The sequence below is a fragment of the Pristis pectinata genome, chromosome 4, assembly GCF_009764475.1.
Source record: "Pristis pectinata isolate sPriPec2 chromosome 4, sPriPec2.1.pri, whole genome shotgun sequence".
Lineage (NCBI taxonomy): Eukaryota > Metazoa > Chordata > Chondrichthyes > Rhinopristiformes > Pristidae > Pristis > Pristis pectinata.
This window is the reverse complement of record NC_067408.1, coordinates 62,012,862-62,029,627: the sequence shown is the minus strand read 5'-3', so window position 1 is coordinate 62,029,627 and position 16,766 is coordinate 62,012,862. Positions and strand designations below refer to the sequence as shown.

The 16,766-nt window shown below is 43.4% G+C and overlaps 1 protein-coding gene across 1 annotated transcript; it reads left to right on the top strand.

Moving 5' to 3' along the window:
* Nucleotides 1-307: 307 nt before the first annotated feature.
* LOC127569771 (diamine acetyltransferase 1-like) lies at nucleotides 308-15,123 on the top strand. The gene is made up of 6 exons (XM_052014643.1): nucleotides 308-557; nucleotides 6,656-6,707; nucleotides 6,797-6,880; nucleotides 10,501-10,602; nucleotides 11,392-11,432; nucleotides 14,561-15,123. The coding sequence occupies exons 1-6, from the start codon at nucleotides 492-494 to the stop codon at nucleotides 14,729-14,731; spliced, it is 516 nt and encodes a 171-aa protein (XP_051870603.1). The 5' UTR covers nucleotides 308-491; the 3' UTR covers nucleotides 14,732-15,123.
* Nucleotides 15,124-16,766: the final 1,643 nt, after the last annotated feature.

Sequence of the window (16,766 nt, the reverse complement as noted above, 5' to 3'; positions counted from 1 at the left end):
AGAGGAGAGTTAGAGGATGGAGAAAGTGGAGAAGAATGGAGGGAGAGAAAGAGGGGAGGTAGAGGGGCAACGTAGGAGGAGGAGGAAAAGGAAAGGTATCGTGAAAGGGGGGAGAAATGGGGGTAGAAGAGGGAGAGAGAAAAAACTGTTAGGCGATGTGGGGATACTGGAGAGATGAGACATGGGGAGGGGAGTGAGGGAAGGGAAGAAGAAGCTGAAGGTGAGGTGGGGTGGGGTGGAGTGGAGTGGAGTGGGCGGGGTGAGAAGTGGTTTGGGGGTGGAGACGGCGAGGAACAGACGTGAGAGGAAGAGGCAGGGGCAGGGGCAGGAGTACCGCCCTGGGCTCGGTTCGCAGCGGGCAGCAGGCTGCGGCTCTCGGCCAGAGCGGGCTGTTTCCAGGCGGTGGGAGCGGCGGTTCGGATGAGGAAAAGCCTCCTCCTGCTCTTGCAATACCGGGGCCTCAGGAGGCGGGCGAAGAGCAAACGGCGGAAATGGCCACATTCACCGTGCGGATGGCCACTGCCCGCGACTGTACCGACATCCTCCGCCTGATCAAGGTGCGGCTCGGTCCTCAGGGTGGGCACCCTCTTCCCCCCGACACCCCCCCCCCACCCACAGTCTGTCCCCCCGACACCCCCCCCCCCCACCCACAGCCTCTCCCCCCGACACCACCCCACCCACAGCCTCTCCCCCGATACCCCCCACCCTCACTCACCCTCCCCACCCTCATTCACCCCTCGACCCCCCCCCACCCTCGGTCTCCCCGTCCCCAGCCCCCTCACACCTCACCCCCCCCCCCCCCCCAGCCCCCGGCCGGGCAGCGTCGTGGGGAACGGTGTCGCGGACAGCAGTGTGCATCTGTTGGTTTAAAGTCACCCGTGTTTTTGTTTTTGAGAAGTTTGTCAAAGGTTTCTGTTATCTGTAGGGTTTAGGTTAGTCCTGGAGCTGTTTGACGGGAAAAAGACAATTGTGTTTTTAGCAGCCTCAGGGCTTCGCAGAGGAGCTGACACCTGCTTGCGCCTGGCTGTTACTGGCCGAGAGCCGGCTTGATCTGGCTTTAACACCACGTCAGGTTGTTGCGAAACTTGTAAAATTGTTTCTGTACTTATTAACCACCACAGCCATGTACAGAGGAGCAGAATGTTGATGCACCTTTGACCGATGGTTGTTTTGTATTGAGAAGAGTTTGCAGCCTTGGAACAGTCCATGGGGTCCAATTGAACAGGTGGCAGAGGAATTGATGCTGCTGCCTCATGGCTCCTGTGACCCTTGTTTCTCTCCTGGACTTGGGTGCTGTCTGTGTGGGGAGTGCAAGTTTTCCCTGTAACCGTGTAGGCTTCCTTTGGATGCTGCAGTTTCCTCTCATATCCCTAAAGTGTACTTATAGGTTAATTTGCCAATGTAAATCACTCTAGTAAAAGAATCAAAGCAGAGTTCATGGGCATTGTGAGAGAGAAAAGGTTCTAGGGGACAAGGGAAGAAGTTAGTTGTTTCATGGGATTGCTCCGCTTGGAGCAGGCATGGACTGATGGGCCGAATGGAGGCCTCCTGTAAGTAAGTTACAGTATCTCCATACCACCTGGACTTTCTTTACTTCACCAGCGTCTTAAATTCATCCATGCTATATTCTTCAAGTCTTTATTTGTGATCTACCTTTGGGAAGGGTCAAGAAATGAAGGATGTAAATTTAATCTTGGATACAGTTACTTCAACCTTGCCAATTCCATCCCCTGCTCCTGCCACCACACCTCCTCCCTGAAACCAGTCCACTGCTGATGTCTGACCTTTTCAGCACAATTATGTTCTGTCATTAACAGAAAATAATATAGATTAAATTATTTTTCTCTGGAAGAGGTGCATCAGGAAAAAAAATCCAGAGAAAAACGACTTCATCTATATTGTTTTCTGGGTGGCACAGTGGCACAGCTGGTAGAGCTGTTGCCACAGCCTCAGTGACCCAGGTTCAGTCCTGACACCCGGTGCTATCAGTGTGGAGTTTGCACATTCTCCCTTTGCCTGTGTGGGTTCCTCCGGGTGCTCTGGTTTCCTCCCACATCCCAAAGGCGTGCAGCTTAGTAGGTTAATTGGCTTCTGTAAATTGTCCCTAGTGTGCAGCTGAGGGGTAGAATCTAGGGGAGATGATGAGAATGTGGGATTCGTGTAAATGGGTGGTTAATAGTTAATGAGGATTCCATGGCCTTTGGGGCCTGTTTTCATGCTGTACGTCTCTATAAGGGTGAAACACTTTAATGCAGCCTCATCATTGATCTGAACAAAGAACTTGCATCTATCGTCTGCTTTCACTTTTTCGGCACTTGTCAAAAGTGCTGCACAGTCAGTTAAAGAGCCTGTTTCACAGGCAAGTCCAGTAGGCAATTTGAGCAGTGATCCCATGGACTGTGGCACTAATGACTGAATGTCAGCCTTTGCTCCACTTTGAATGTTGTTCTGGGATTTTTGTGTTCATTTGAGTGCACATACTGGGCACCTCTGACAGCGAGGCACTCCCTTGGTAAATGTAGCTTGTGTAAGCAAGATGAGGAAACCATATTACAAAGGAGTTACTGTGATCTGGTCTGCACTTGCTGAGGGGTTGGACGGTGTGGATTTGATCTAACTTTCAAAAGGGTATGTAAAGGGATGTTGAGAAGGGCAGGAGAGGAGGATGTGGGAGGGATAGCTCTGGGAAGAGCCAGCACAGGCGCACTGGGTTCAGAGGTCTCGCACACTGGGTGATTGAACCTGTATCCTTTGGTCCTGGTGCTTAGGTTAGATAATGGTCTGGATATTGCAGTAGGAATAACTGCAATGATTAGAGCTTGCTTTTTTTGTGTAGGAATAAATTGAATTTTGACTTTGTGTCTACTTGTGGAGCTAAACTCAGAGATTAGGATGTTGTCCCTGATGGGGCCCTGGCTTAACATCTCTTCCAAAGATATTAAATAATGACATTTTTAGTCATAATTATTACCAAGCAACCTTCTCGGCACAAAAAAATTATCTCAATGATTGTAGATCTCATTTGGATACGTCAATCTATCGCGCATCCCTTCTCCCTCTTCTGCTTTCTGTCCTTGATTTCACATTGAATGAATGTGCTCTCGCGAGCTGAACCTCCCCCCTCCACTGAGTATTTTTCGCTCAGATTGTGAAAACTTCCTGTTGCTAGAGCGAACCTGATTTATCATGAACTGCTACACAGACAAAGTGATACAGGCCACTGATTGCAATATCTGGGACATTGTGCAAAAGGAGCAATACTGGCAGAAGAAATTCAAATCATAAGTGAGAAGTGGAAGTCTGAAAATGAGAAATAATGTTAGTGGTGTGAATTTTGGGGTTTTTATTGAATATCACTGATTAGCAGTTTTTATTAATAGTGTTCAATTTTATTTGTTTATCAGTGCACTATATCATGAAGCAGTAACCTGTATGCCATGTTAATGCTGAGCTTCAAGCAGTTCTGAAATGTTTTCACAATCAGTACAAATGCACGGCCAAGACATAAAATAATGTGTATTGTGCCCTTTGGCTCACTGCTGTCTAATTGTTTCTGCTTAATGTGGTGCCCACAGAGAAAGAAGTTTGCATATAATGTTTATATTGTAATGCAACATAGAAGCAGCATCTTTAAATCCTTGAGTGCAAGAAAATGTCAGCATAACATTCATACAACCATTTTGGAAATAAAATATCCTGATTTCAATCTGGCATTAATGTTTGAAAAACAAACTCCAAAAAACGCTGGAAAATGTGTTTAAAAATAAAAGCCAAAAACACAGCACATTAGATGGAATGTGCATTGTTGGAAGTAGAGGAGAGAAGAAATTATTTGTTCATGCTGGCAACAAACAATCTGCTAGAGGAACTCAGTGGGTCGAGCAGCATCTGTGGGAGGAAAGGAATTGTCGATGTCCTGTTTCCTCCCACAGATGCTGCTTGACCCGCTGAGTTCCGCTGGCAGATTGTGTGTTGCTCCAGTTTCCAGCATCTGCAGTCTCTTGGCTCCACTGTCCAAACAGGCAATAGGGTTATTAATACTAAAGCTATGGCATGCAACACTTTATATTCAGTTCTAGCAACCAAACCCTTGGAAATGGTGCAGAAAGAAGGAACACATGCACATTTGTTAGTCTTGAGTAGGGGAGTAAAATGGTATGTTTTCCTTTCACTGAAAAGGCAAGCAGGCTGACTACATTCCTGAAGAAAGTACTAACCTACAGGTGGAGAGAGATAATCCAACCTTGACTTGAGTTAAAACTAAACCATCTAGTTTACTGTAACAGCAAATCAAAATGTACCAAATGGAGACACGAGACGGCAGATGCTGGAATTTGGAGCAACAAACAATCTGCTGAAGAAACTCAGTGGGTTGAGGGGCATCTGTGGGGGGCAGGGGGAGGGTGAAGCAGCCGTTGAATTTTCTGGTTGAGATATCCTGATGCAGGGTCTCATCCAGAAACATTGACCGTTCCTTTCCCCCAAGAGCTGCTGCTCGATCTGCTGAGTTTCCCAAGCAGGTTGTTTCTACCATATGGACTCTTATATGCTTTCCTGTTATATTCCCTTCCCCCCAACCATAACTCTGTAAGTTGCTCTGTCTTTAAAGAAGTTTCTTTCAACATCTAATCCCTTGGCTAGCTGTCCTATCAATGTAAATGTCATATTTTTTAGAGTCATACAGCACAGAATCAGGCCCTTCAGCTTACCATGTCCATGCTGATCATCAAGTCCTATCTATACTAATCCTGTTTACCAGCATTTGGTGATTCAAGTGCTTGTCCAGATGCTAAAATGTTGTGTGGCTACTTGCCTCCACTACCTTCTTGGGCAGTGCATTCCAGATTGCACCCACTCTCTGGGTGAAAAAATTCTTCCTCGGATCCCCTCCAAGCCACTTATTCCTCTCATTAAACATGCCCTTAGGTCTTGGACTGCTTTGCTGCAGGGAAAAGTTTCTTAATCTCTATCCTATGCCCCTCATGATTTTATATACCTCCATCAGATCCCCCTCACCCTCCTCTACTCCAGGGGAAACAAATCCAACCTATCCAGACTCTCCTCCTAGCTGAAACTCTCCATCCGGGTGAATCTCCTCTGCACCCTCTCCCATGCAATCATATCCTTCCTAATGGTGTGGTGACCAGAACTTCACACATTATTCCAGCTGTGACCTAACCAATAATTTCTCTGCTCTTATACTCTCTGCCCAGTTTAATGAAGGCAAACATCCTGTATGTTTTCTTTACCTTCCTATCTACCTGTGCTGCCACCTTCAGGGATCTTTGGACTTGCACACGAAGGTCCCTTTGTTCCTCAATACTACCTAGGATCCTACCATTCATGGTTCTGCTATAACGTGCTAGTTGTGTTCCTAAGAAATCTCATGTTATAGAAAGTCATGTAATAGCAGAACAGGCTGTAGTTCACTTCAAAGCACAGATTTAAATCAGTTTCCCTGATCATACTATAATCAATGCAGCCCATGTAATGCAAATAGTGTTCCCTTATCCATCAATTGTATTATAATCAATGGAACGTGCTTTAAAGCAGAGGGTGTACATGTCCTACCCTTATTAAGCCTTCCAAAATGCATCTCCTCACACTTATTAGGATAAATTCCAGACTGGACCCATTCTGGTTCAAGTGCAACCCATCCTGCTTGTACAGGTCCCACCTTCCCCAGAAATGGTTCCAATGATCCAAACAACACATTCATCTAACCCATCTTCCTATTCCATACTCGGGAACACATGCGAATGCAAATAATCCAGGGATTACAGCCTTAGAGGCCCTGCTCTTTAGTCTGCTACCTAATTCCCAAAATTCAAGTTCCAGGACCTCATCCCTTTCTTTACCCATGTCATTGGTACCTACCTGTACCATGACTACTGGCTGTTCACTTTCCCTTTCAGAATGCCCTGCAGCCACTCTGAGACATGTCTGACCCTGTCACCAGGCAACATACCATTTAGGAGCCTCACTAGCTGCTACAGAAATGTCTGTCTGCTCCCCTTACAATTGAGTTTTAGTCTTTTTCCTCTCCTGTTGTGCAGCCAAGCTAACCATAGTGCCACAGACTTGGCTGTTGCTGCTTTCCCCAGAGGAAAACTGTGTCCAATGCAGTGTATCTGTTTGAGGGAGATGCCAATAAGGAACCCCTGTATTGTCTGCTTATGGCTACTACTCTACCTGGAGGTCAGCTGCTGCATTTTGTGTAATAACTGTTCTGTGAAGCAGCTTGGGATAGTCTACTCCATTGCAAGTACCTTGCAAGTGTTGTTGTACTACTGGTAGGCAGGTTTTTTTTGGAGGGGAGATACTGAGCATGTGGGAAAGTGGGGGAGCAGGAAATTCCTCCAGTCTGTTTCAGGTTTGCTTGAGGCTTTTTAAAATTGCAGTGTTGGATTTTTATAAAACCACATTGCATATGAAACTTGTCTGGAAAACCAACAGACAATCCTGAAAGGAATTGATACTGCCTGAAACTGAGGATGGAGGGACATTTGCTGTGGCTTTTTCCTCTCAAACACCTCTAAGTCATTCCCTAAAGAATGAGATCCTAAATATAATTGCAGTGTTTACCATTTTGAAATAGAATAACTGAGATATTTGGAGTTAAATGTTCAATGTTTCTTTTATGGTTGTTATCTAGGAACTTGCAAGATATGAAGAAATGGAAAATTGTGTGAAATTGACTGAAAAAGGTACTGTAACCTTGCATAAAATATCTTGCCACATTTCCTCCATGAAACCATTGCACCTTTGTAAATATTTCCAATGATTCATGTTGTAGACTTGCTCGAAGATGGCTTTGGGGAACATCCATTTTATCACTGCCTTCTTGCAGAAGTGCCAGCTGAATATGTGACTTGTGAAGGTAGAATTTACTTTATTTTGCAGCTGAAAGCACTTTGAAGTTTTCTGACTGTGACGTGCTATATATTTGTTGATTTATTTGAGTAAATGCATTGAGGATGTATAAAGTATAAAAATGCATGTTGGGATTTGTTTCTGTTAATTTTGTTTTTCCTGAAGACATTGCCACAGTAATCAGCCCTACAGAAGTTCTCATAGTATTGTTTACAAAAAGATGCTTGAGTGCTTTGCTCGGACAGAACTTGGCTCATCAGTCTGTAGCTTCACCATGTACATGGTCCAATGTACATGGTATATTGGAAGGGAATTTAATTTTTTATTAACATGAATGGGTTTTCTTTGCAGAAAAGCATTTAACATTATAATGGAAATTGCTTACAAAATACCAAACAACTGCCAATGTTAGAAATCCGAAATAAAATCGGAAAACTCTGGAGATACTCAGAAGGTCAGATGGTGTCTGTGGACAGAGAAACAATTAAAATTTCAGATCGATGACCTTTCATCTGAAAGGAAATTGTTAAATTAGCTAGTAGAGAAGCTCCTGATATTTTGTAGCATTAGTTGACTGGACAAGGTGAATAGTGTATTGTATCCTGTTCATTATAATAACAGGTGTTAATGTTATCTTGTAAGTGTGTTGGGGATTTTAATATTTGTCTTCTATCACTTTTGGATCCTGGTTCCAAAGCAGCCTTGAAGATCTGGTTTGAGCTGGGTCTACAAATCTGCTGTTGGATTAAGGGACCCAGATTTAACAGTAAGTATCCAGAGTGCTGGCTTTTGACTAGCTTCCGGTAGCAGCAGAAGATCCATTTCAAGGTCTGAGAGCTTGCCATGTAAGTAATCAAAAGGGGTGTCACGGAGGCACAACTAGTAGAGCCGCTGCCTCACAGCTCCGGCGACCCAGGTTCAATCCTGACTCTGGTGCTGTCTGTGTGGAGTTTGCACATTCTCCTTGTGACTGCGTGGGTTTCCCCTGGGTACTCTGTTTTCCTCCCCCATCCCAAAGACGTGTGGGTCGGTAGGTTAATTGGCCATTGTAACTTACTCCCTAGTGCATAGGTGAGTGGTAGCATTTGGTGGGGGGAAGGGGCGGGGGGAGTTGATGGGAATGTGGGAAGAATACAGTGGGATTAGTGTAGATGAGTACTTGATGGTCAACACAGACTCAGTGGGCCGAAGGGCCTGTTTCTGTCCTGTATGACTGTTTGAATTGAAATTACTTAAAAGTGACATTTTACCTTTTTTTCAAATACCTGGTACTTGTTTTTAATAATGTTGAATGTATTCTCTCAATTTGTCCCCAATCTTCAGGTTACAGTCTGTAGCTTCGCCATGTACATGGTCCTAGACGTGTACATGGGTGGGCGGGCTGGTAACTGAAAGATCCGTTAACATTAGATGATCTTGATAAGAGGTAAGGCCCAGAAGGATGTGCTGCTTGCAATATTTCTTTTCTTTGAAAGAAGAGGAAGAAAGATAGCAAAAGCATTGTAGATCAGAAGTGCTGGATGGATTCACCTTCTTGAAGTCCAATTTTTAAAAGTTAGTAATGATTGTCAATGTGCCGTTTTTTGGAAATTTAAGTCAAAGTGACTGGTTTGCAGTTTTATCAACGCGTGACAGGTTCTGCAAATTTGGAACTGATTGGGGCTTGACTTAAGGTTATTCTTCTGATCTGCCATGTTAAAACCAAAACATTAGTTAAGTAGTAGTTTAAGCACAGTTGAGTACTGGACTAATTTAATCTGTGGCTTGGCAACAACAACTCTTGTACCACTTTTTTAATATAATAAAACACCCAAGATAATGTCAAACAATATGTGCCACTGAAATAAACAAAGATGACGACCAGAAGGTGCAGGTTTTTAAGGAAAGAGGTGGGTCCAATGACCCGGTTTCAATTCTGACCTTTGATGCTGTCTGTATGGAGTTTGCATGTCTGTCTGTGACTGTGTGGGTTTTGCCCAGGTGCAGGTTGGTTGGGTTTTTTTTGGCTTCTATAAATGACCCCTAGTGTAGGTGGGTGGGGGGAAAAGGAGAAAAGTTGTGGATGGGATGTGGAGTTGATGGGCATATGGGGAAGGAAGCAAGTGGGGACGTTGTATTCACGGGAATTCTGAGGGCTGGCATAGATGTAGATTTGATGGGTTGAATGGCCTTGTTTCTTGTCATAAGGAACGATAGGAAATGGGAACCGTGAGATGTAGAGGTTTGTGAGGGAGTTCAAGAACTTGGGGCACCGGCAGTTAAAGGCATGGGTTCCAGATGTGGAAAAATTAAACTGGGCAATGATCACACATCTGGAGGTGGAGAAGGGCAGACATCCTGGAGGATGGCAGTGTTGGGGGAGATCACAGAGCTGTGTGGTTATAATTGATGGAAAGCACGGAGATTGTGTGAGGTAGGATATAGGCAGTGAGCCTGCAGAGGGTAGAGTGAGTAAGGTGGTCAGAAATGACTTGAAATAAGCAAGTTAGGAAGTGTGTTGATGAGGGTATAGGGAAGATGAGCCAAGGCAGGTGCAGAGGAGGAGATTATTGAAGCAGGAATTTTTGGTCCTAAGTTCACTGCAGAATTATATATGATGCCAAAACTGTAAATGTTCTGGTTCAGTTTCAGTGGAGTTAATGGTGAGAGCACAAATTTATAATGGGCACTGAAGAAATTGTCTGCCCAATACTTAGTGGAGAAAGTTCCCATCACTCGCATATAATATTGGATGAGGAGTTGATTGGTTGAGTTAGTCTGTTAAAGCACTCAAAAGATTCTAAATGCCCTCATATCCTTCCCACACCGCCCCCCCCCCCCCACCGCCCTTTCCTAACATTTTAGTCCTTGACTTTTTGCTTTTTAAACTGCATGTCTGTGAAGCTGCTTGGGTTTTTTATATGCTTAAGGTGCTATGTAAGTGAAGTTGTTATTATTGAGAGTTAAGAGGTTACTGTGTTCCAGGTTGCTGTACTTTGCACTGTTCAGTTCCTGTAGTTTTACATAAGTGATGAAATATGTAGCTGGCATTCGTGTACATGTAAAATGTTGAAGAGGACTGGTAACCAATGCAAAGCCTTGCAGTGGTGAAATTTGTTAAATCTGTGTATGATGTCATTAGCGAGAATGCAGTTTCATCTGGGCAAGCTAGCGGATTAATCCCTTCGCTCTGTGGAAGAATATTTTTCCCAAGCTGGCAGCCATTGGTTCAAGTCTGCTTGGCATTTTCGGCACCTCATCTAGATTGACATGTCAGTGCACTACTGAGGGAGTGCTGCACTGAAACGTTAAACTGAATGGCTATCTGCAGAGTTTTGGTGTCCTAGTCAAGTTTTAGTACTTGATCAGTATTGGTAAAATAAACTACTTTGCCGTTTATCATTTGCTGCTTATAGGAGTTGTCCGTTTGCAAAAGGACAGCATTTTTTTCTACACTACAACAGTGACTATGTTTCAAAAGTTAACAAGCAGTGAGGCATTTTTGAACAGTATGAGGTTATGAATTTTTTTTATTTCCTAAGTTCTGTACTCACTTGACTAAGTGTTTGCAAAGCTTGTGTAGTGCTCTGTGTTTTGGGAATGGGTTATTCAAAGCCTAAAACTGATGTGTCTTGCATCCCCTCTTAGGACACAGCATTGTAGGATATGCTATGTACTACTACACATATGATGCTTGGATTGGAAAAATACTATATCTTGAAGATTTCTATGTCATGGAAAAATTCAGAGGTAAATTAAAAGTTACATCACTTTATTAAAAGATTTGCTAAGGGTAATATCTGGATTGCAACTGATGCAAATATTTAATCATTATTTATCATTTCGATTGTTTTAGCTTTCTGCAACAAAAGCATCCATTAATACATGTATCTTTTTAATTTAGAATGAAGTGAAGGTTTTTGTCCTTTGCCTGGTTCTAGTTCAAGGTGGCCTGGTTGGCTACTCTTTGACTTGAGAGACAATTCTGGGATTAGGTGCTGCTTCAGAACACAAGCATGTAATATGAGGGACTGTGGGTACTCATGGATGTCTTCTCTTTCAGATACAGTGCCAAACAATGTTACTGTCTGGCTGCTCATTTACTGCAGCAATTTCCCTTGGCAGGTCAAAGAGCTGGAAGATCTGGACTGTACTAGCAATACAGATTAACTGCTCATTAAAGTTGTGTCCTGTTTGTAGTGGCAGACAGTACACACAGTGGTTGCAGTTTGCCCTAAGTAACACTGAATCCACTTTATTAATGATTATGTTGACCCTTTGTAGGATCAGCCTGTGTAGGACATGTTTAGGTGCAATTGAAGAGAAGAACTTGAGGTTTTCTTTTTGATGTTGTCAAGATTTCTGAATATATAATCAGTCAGTAATGGACATAATTCAGGAGAGTGCTTTTTTGATTAAACATTGGCATTGGGAATCTGTTTTAAATATGTTAAAAAGAAGTTTACAGAGGATAATACAAATTTTTGCTTGGTAGGTGTTTGGACATTTTGAACAGCTAATGTTACGATTCTCTTGCAGGGATTGGAATTGGTTCAGAAATACTAAAGAAGATCAGTCAGGTAAAAAATAACACTGGGAAAGATGCCAGGGTACTTTGCATTTTTTCTCCAATGTTCTTTCAGCTTGTATTTCATATAATTTTCAGCACTGAAATAGGTCAGAATAAAAACAAAACTGCAGATGCTGGAAATCTAAAAGAAAAACAAAGTGCTGTAAATACTCAGTGCATCAGGCTGCATCTGTGGGAAGAGAAACAGTGTTACGGTTTCAGATCGGAAACTCTTCAAATAGGTAACTTGGCCCATGTTGGTCCACATGTGATACAAGCCTCCTCCCATTACGCTTCATCACAACCTATCAGCTTGTCATACGATTCCTTTCTCCCCTTTTGGCTCCCCCCCCCCCCACCCCAAAGCATCTAATACTCTGCCTCGGCAATAGTCCTTATGATCGGCCAAGATAAACAATTAGACAGTGGACCTGAAGGGCTAACTTGGACCAACTAGACACTAACTTGGACCAACTAGACACTAACTTGGACCAACTAGCCCAACTAGGAAGGATGCAGAGGCGTTGGAAAGGGTGCAGAGGAGATTTACCAGGATGCTGCCTGGATTAGAGAGTATGGATTATGAAGAGAGACTAAAGGAGCTAGGGCTTCACTCATTGGACAGAAGGAGGATGAGGGGAGACATGATAGAGGTATACAAAATATTAAGAGAAATAGATAGAGTGGACAGCCAATGCCTCTTTCCCAGGGCACCAATGCTCAATACAAGAGGGCATGGCTTTGAGGTAACAGGTGGGAAGTTCAAGGGAGACATCAGAGGGAGGTTTTTCACCCAGAGAGTGGTTGGTGCATGGAATGCGCTGCCTGGGGTGGTGGTGGAGGCTGATACGTTGGTCACGTTCAAGAGATTGTTAGATAAGCATATGGAGGAATTTAAGATAGAGGGATATGTGGGAGGAAGGTGGTGGTCTTAGGAGTGGTTTGAAGGTCGGCACAACATGGTGGGTCGAAGGGCCTGTATTGTGCTGTATTGTTCTATGGACACATTTAACTTGAGGTTCCTCTGCTGGAGGACTTGCAGCGAACTAATCATTCAATCTTCCAATCAGGATCACCTGGTTGGGGGTGAGAAAGATAATGGTGACAGGAGAATGAAGTGATGCAAAATATACTAAGTCATTCAAAACAGAGTGGAAGAAGAAAGCCCTGAGGGTTTATGTGCAGAGACTTTTAAAGATGCGTCAATATTTATAGGATTATCTTAAGAAGTTTATGGGATACTCGGCTTTCTAAACTGAGGCATAAAGAATAGGCAAGGGAATTCCATTGCAACTTTATATAAAAACACTAACTAGCATTAACTGGACTGACACGTTTTAAGATCGTGAGTCTTGCTGGGAAAGGATGAGGGACATTGGATATGTGAGCAGACTTGTAGCTGAGATTGTGTACCTTTTGAGCAGAAGAATAATGAAGAGATTTCAATAAGCTCTCAAAATGATCAGGGGTTTGGGAGAAACTGTTTCCAGGGGGATCAAGGTTGGGAACTGAAAAGTGATGAACTTTTGTTATTAATGCCAATTATTATTCGCTGATTTCCAATATTCAACAGCATTCATGACTCCTCAGACTCACTGGCCTGTAGTTTCCTGACTTGTTTTTGCTACCTTTTTTAAACATTAGATACTCTCGTCCTCTGGAACATCACCTGTGGCTGTAGGTGAAGCAAGAATCTCTGCAATTTCTTCTCTAGTTTCCCACAAGGTCTGACAATGCACTAGGTCAGGCTCAGGGGACTTATCCACCTTAATACACTTTAAGGCCGCCAATACCACCTCCCTGCTAATACTTAGGTGGTCCAAGACAACACCACTCATTTCCCCCATTTCCTTAAGCTTCCATCATTTTCTCCACAGTAAAAACTGAAGAGAAATATTAATAAAAAATTTCACCTATTTTCTTTGGTTCCACACAGCCATGCTGATCTCTAAGGGGACCTATTCTCTCCCTAGCCACCCTTTTAATATACTTATAAAATCTCTTGGGATTTTGCCTTGCCTTGCCTGCCAGTTCTGTCTCATATCCTCTTTTTGCCCTCCTATCTTCTCTCTTAAAGTGCACTCCTACATTTCTTGTGGTCATCTTTGCACCACACAAGTGCCAAGCATTAATGATATCCAACAAGAGAAAATCCAGCTATCACCCCTTGACATTCAGTGACATTACTATCACTGAATCCCCCAATTTCAATATCTTGAGGGCTTACCATTGACCAGAAACTGAACTGGAGTATCCAGATACACAATATGGCTGCAGGAGCAGGTCAGAGGCTGGGAATCCTGAAGTGACAGACTTGCCTCCTAACTCCCCAAAGACTGTCCACCATCTACAAGGCTCAAGCCAGGAGTGTGATGGAATACTCTCCACTTAGCTGGATGAGTGCAGCTTCAACAGTACTCAAGAAGCCTGACACTGTACTGGACAACCCATCCAAAACCATTCACTCACTCCACCACTGAAGCGCAGTGGTAGCAGTTTGTAGCATTTACAGGATGCACTGCAGCAACTCACCAAGACTTCTCAGACAGCACCTTCCAGACCCACAATGTCTACTAGCTAGAAGGACAAGGGCAACAAAAGCATTGGACAACCACCGCCTGGAAGTTGCCCTCCAAGCCACGCAGCATCCTGGCTTAGAAATACATCACCATTCCTTCACTGTCGCTGGGTCAAGATCCTGGAACTGACTCCCTAACAGCATCATGGGTATACCCACACCTCAAGGACTACAGCAGTCCAAGAAGGCAGCTCACCACCATCTTTTCAACCACAACTTGGATGGGCAACTAAATGCTGGCTCAGCCTGTGAAGCCCACAGTCCTTGAATGAAAATTGTGATTTGGAATGCAATTCCTGAAAGGGTGGTGGAAGAAATTTGATCATTATTTTCAAACAGTGGTGATGAAATGATAAGACAATGGGGAAGGGACGGGGAGGGGTTGGAATCTAATTGGACAGCTTCTTCTATGAGTTAGCAGAGGACTGATGAGCAGAATGATTTCATGCTCTGATTCTATGAAATGTTCCTAAATAGATTTGAGTGAAGCCATTAGTTAATTGGCAACACAATTCTGCTTCAGGAAGAAGTGTTAACAGTAAACTTTGCTTTAATTTCAGACTGCTGTTCAGGACCACTGCAGCAGCATGCACTTCATCGTAGCAGACTGGAACCACAAATCAATTGACTTCTACAAGAAGCACGGTGCTGCAGATCTATCCAAGAAGGAGGGATGGAGTCTGTTTGAAATTCAAAAGAAGCACTTGGTTAAAATGGCAAATGAGGAATGAAAACCTGTCTGAAGCATGGATTTTAGATTTATTCTGAGACTACGTCAATCAAAAGTTCTATTTTATCTTTGTAGATTTTAAATCTCAATTTAATTGTTTGTTGAATAGTCACTTGAAAATAATTATTTAGCAATATTATTAGAAACTCAGCTATTTAATCATTCAGATATTAGTCTGATCTGGTACATTGTTAATAAATCCTGTAACGATGATTGTAGAGTGGGTTAATACTGCTTAAGCCAACCAAACATTTTGCTGCCTGCCTATTAGGAAATGACCTGCTATGATAGGCCTGGTTTTATTGTATGTATTGCTTCACTTGGATACAGTGTCGATATGGAGAAATGCTGTCTTTTTCTTTCTGTACATAAATAAAATTATAGGTTATTGTTTCACCAACCAGGTATGTAGAGTAAGTCGAACAATCCCAGGCTCTATAGTTTTGGTCACTGCTACCATTGAGCCATTTTAATTCATCACAAGATCACAAGACAAGGGAGCAGAAGTAGGCCATTCGGCCCATCAAGTCTGCTCCATGAGCTAAAGGAAAAGAAAAAAAGAAAAAGAAAAGTAAAAAAAAGAAAAAGAGAAAAAAAACTATTCCTTTCTAGCCCTAATTTCCGGCCTTATCCCCATATCCCTTGATACCTTGACTAATTAGATACCTATCTATCTCCTCCTTAAATGCCTCCAGGGATCGGGCCTCCACTACTGTACATGGCAAAGAATTCCATAAATTCACTACCCTCCGGCTAAAGAAATTTCTCCTCATCTCTGTTTTAAACCGGTACCCTCTAATTCTAAGATTGTGCCCTCTAGTCCTGGACTCACCCACCAAGGGAAACAGCTTAACCACATCTACTCTGTCCAGTCCTTTCAACATTCTAAATGTTTCTATGAGGTTCCCTCTCATTCTTCTGTATTCCAGTAAGTACAGTCCAAGAGCTGACAAACGGTCATCATATGTAAGCCCTTTCATTCTGGGATTCATCCTCGTGAATCTCCTCTGAACCCTCTCCAACATCAGTACATCCTTCCTAAGATATGGGGCCCAAAACTGCACACAGTATTCCAAATGAGGCCTCACCAGTGCCCCGTAGAGCTTCATCAACACTTACCTACTTTTGTACACTATACCTCTTGAGATGAATGCCATTCGCTTTCCTTACCACCGATCCGACCTGGTGGTTAACCTTTAGGGTATCCTGCACGAGTACCCCCAAGTCCCTTTGTACTTCTGTACTTTGAATTTTCTCCCCATCTAGATAATAATCAGCCCGTTTATTTCTTTTTCCAAAGTGTACAACGGCACATTTCTCAACATTGAATCTCATCTGCCATTCCCTTGCCCATTCTCCTAAACTATCTAGGTGTCTCTGCAACCTTCCTGTTTCTTCAATACTCCCTACTCCTCCACCTATCTTGGTGTCGTCTGCAAACTTAGCCACTAAACCATTTACTCCATCATCCAAATCGTTAATGTACAAAGTAAAAAGAAGTGGCCCCAACACCGACCCCTGTGGAACACCACTGGTAACCGGTAGCCAACCAGAACAGGATCCTTTTATTCCCACCCTTTGCTTTCTGCCTACCAGCCAATGCTCCACCCATTCCAATATCCTACCTGTAATTCCATGACCGCTCATCTTATTAATCAGCCTCTTGTGCAGCACCTTGTGGAAGGCCTTTTGAAAGTCTAAATACACAACATCCACAGCCTCTCCCTTATCCACCCTACCTGTGATTTCCTCAAAAAACTCCAATAGGTTGGTCAGGCAGGATCTTCCCTTCATGGACCTATCTTGCCTTGCACCTCGAGGTATTCCATAATCTCGTCCTTGAGGATCGATTCCAATAACTTTCCCACCACTGATGTCAGACTAATAGGTCTGTAATTTCCATTATGCTACCTCCCACCTTTCTTATACAGAGGAACTACATTTGCGACCCTCCAGTCCTCCGGAACCATGCTGGAGTCTATCGATTCCTGGAAAATTATCACCAATGCCTCCGCAATCTCTAAAGCCACCTCCTT

Bases quoted from the DNA above. Each gene is read 5' to 3' on its own strand.
- LOC127569771 (XM_052014643.1), top strand. From the start codon at position 492: ATGGCCACATTCACCGTGCGGATGGCCACTGCCCGCGACTGTACCGAC. The intron at 6,881-10,500 runs GTAGAATTTACT...ATCCCCTCTTAG, and splicing joins TGAATATGTGACTTGTGAAG to GACACAGCATTGTAGGATAT. The intron at 11,433-14,560 runs GTAAAAAATAAC...CTTTAATTTCAG, and splicing joins TACTAAAGAAGATCAGTCAG to ACTGCTGTTCAGGACCACTG.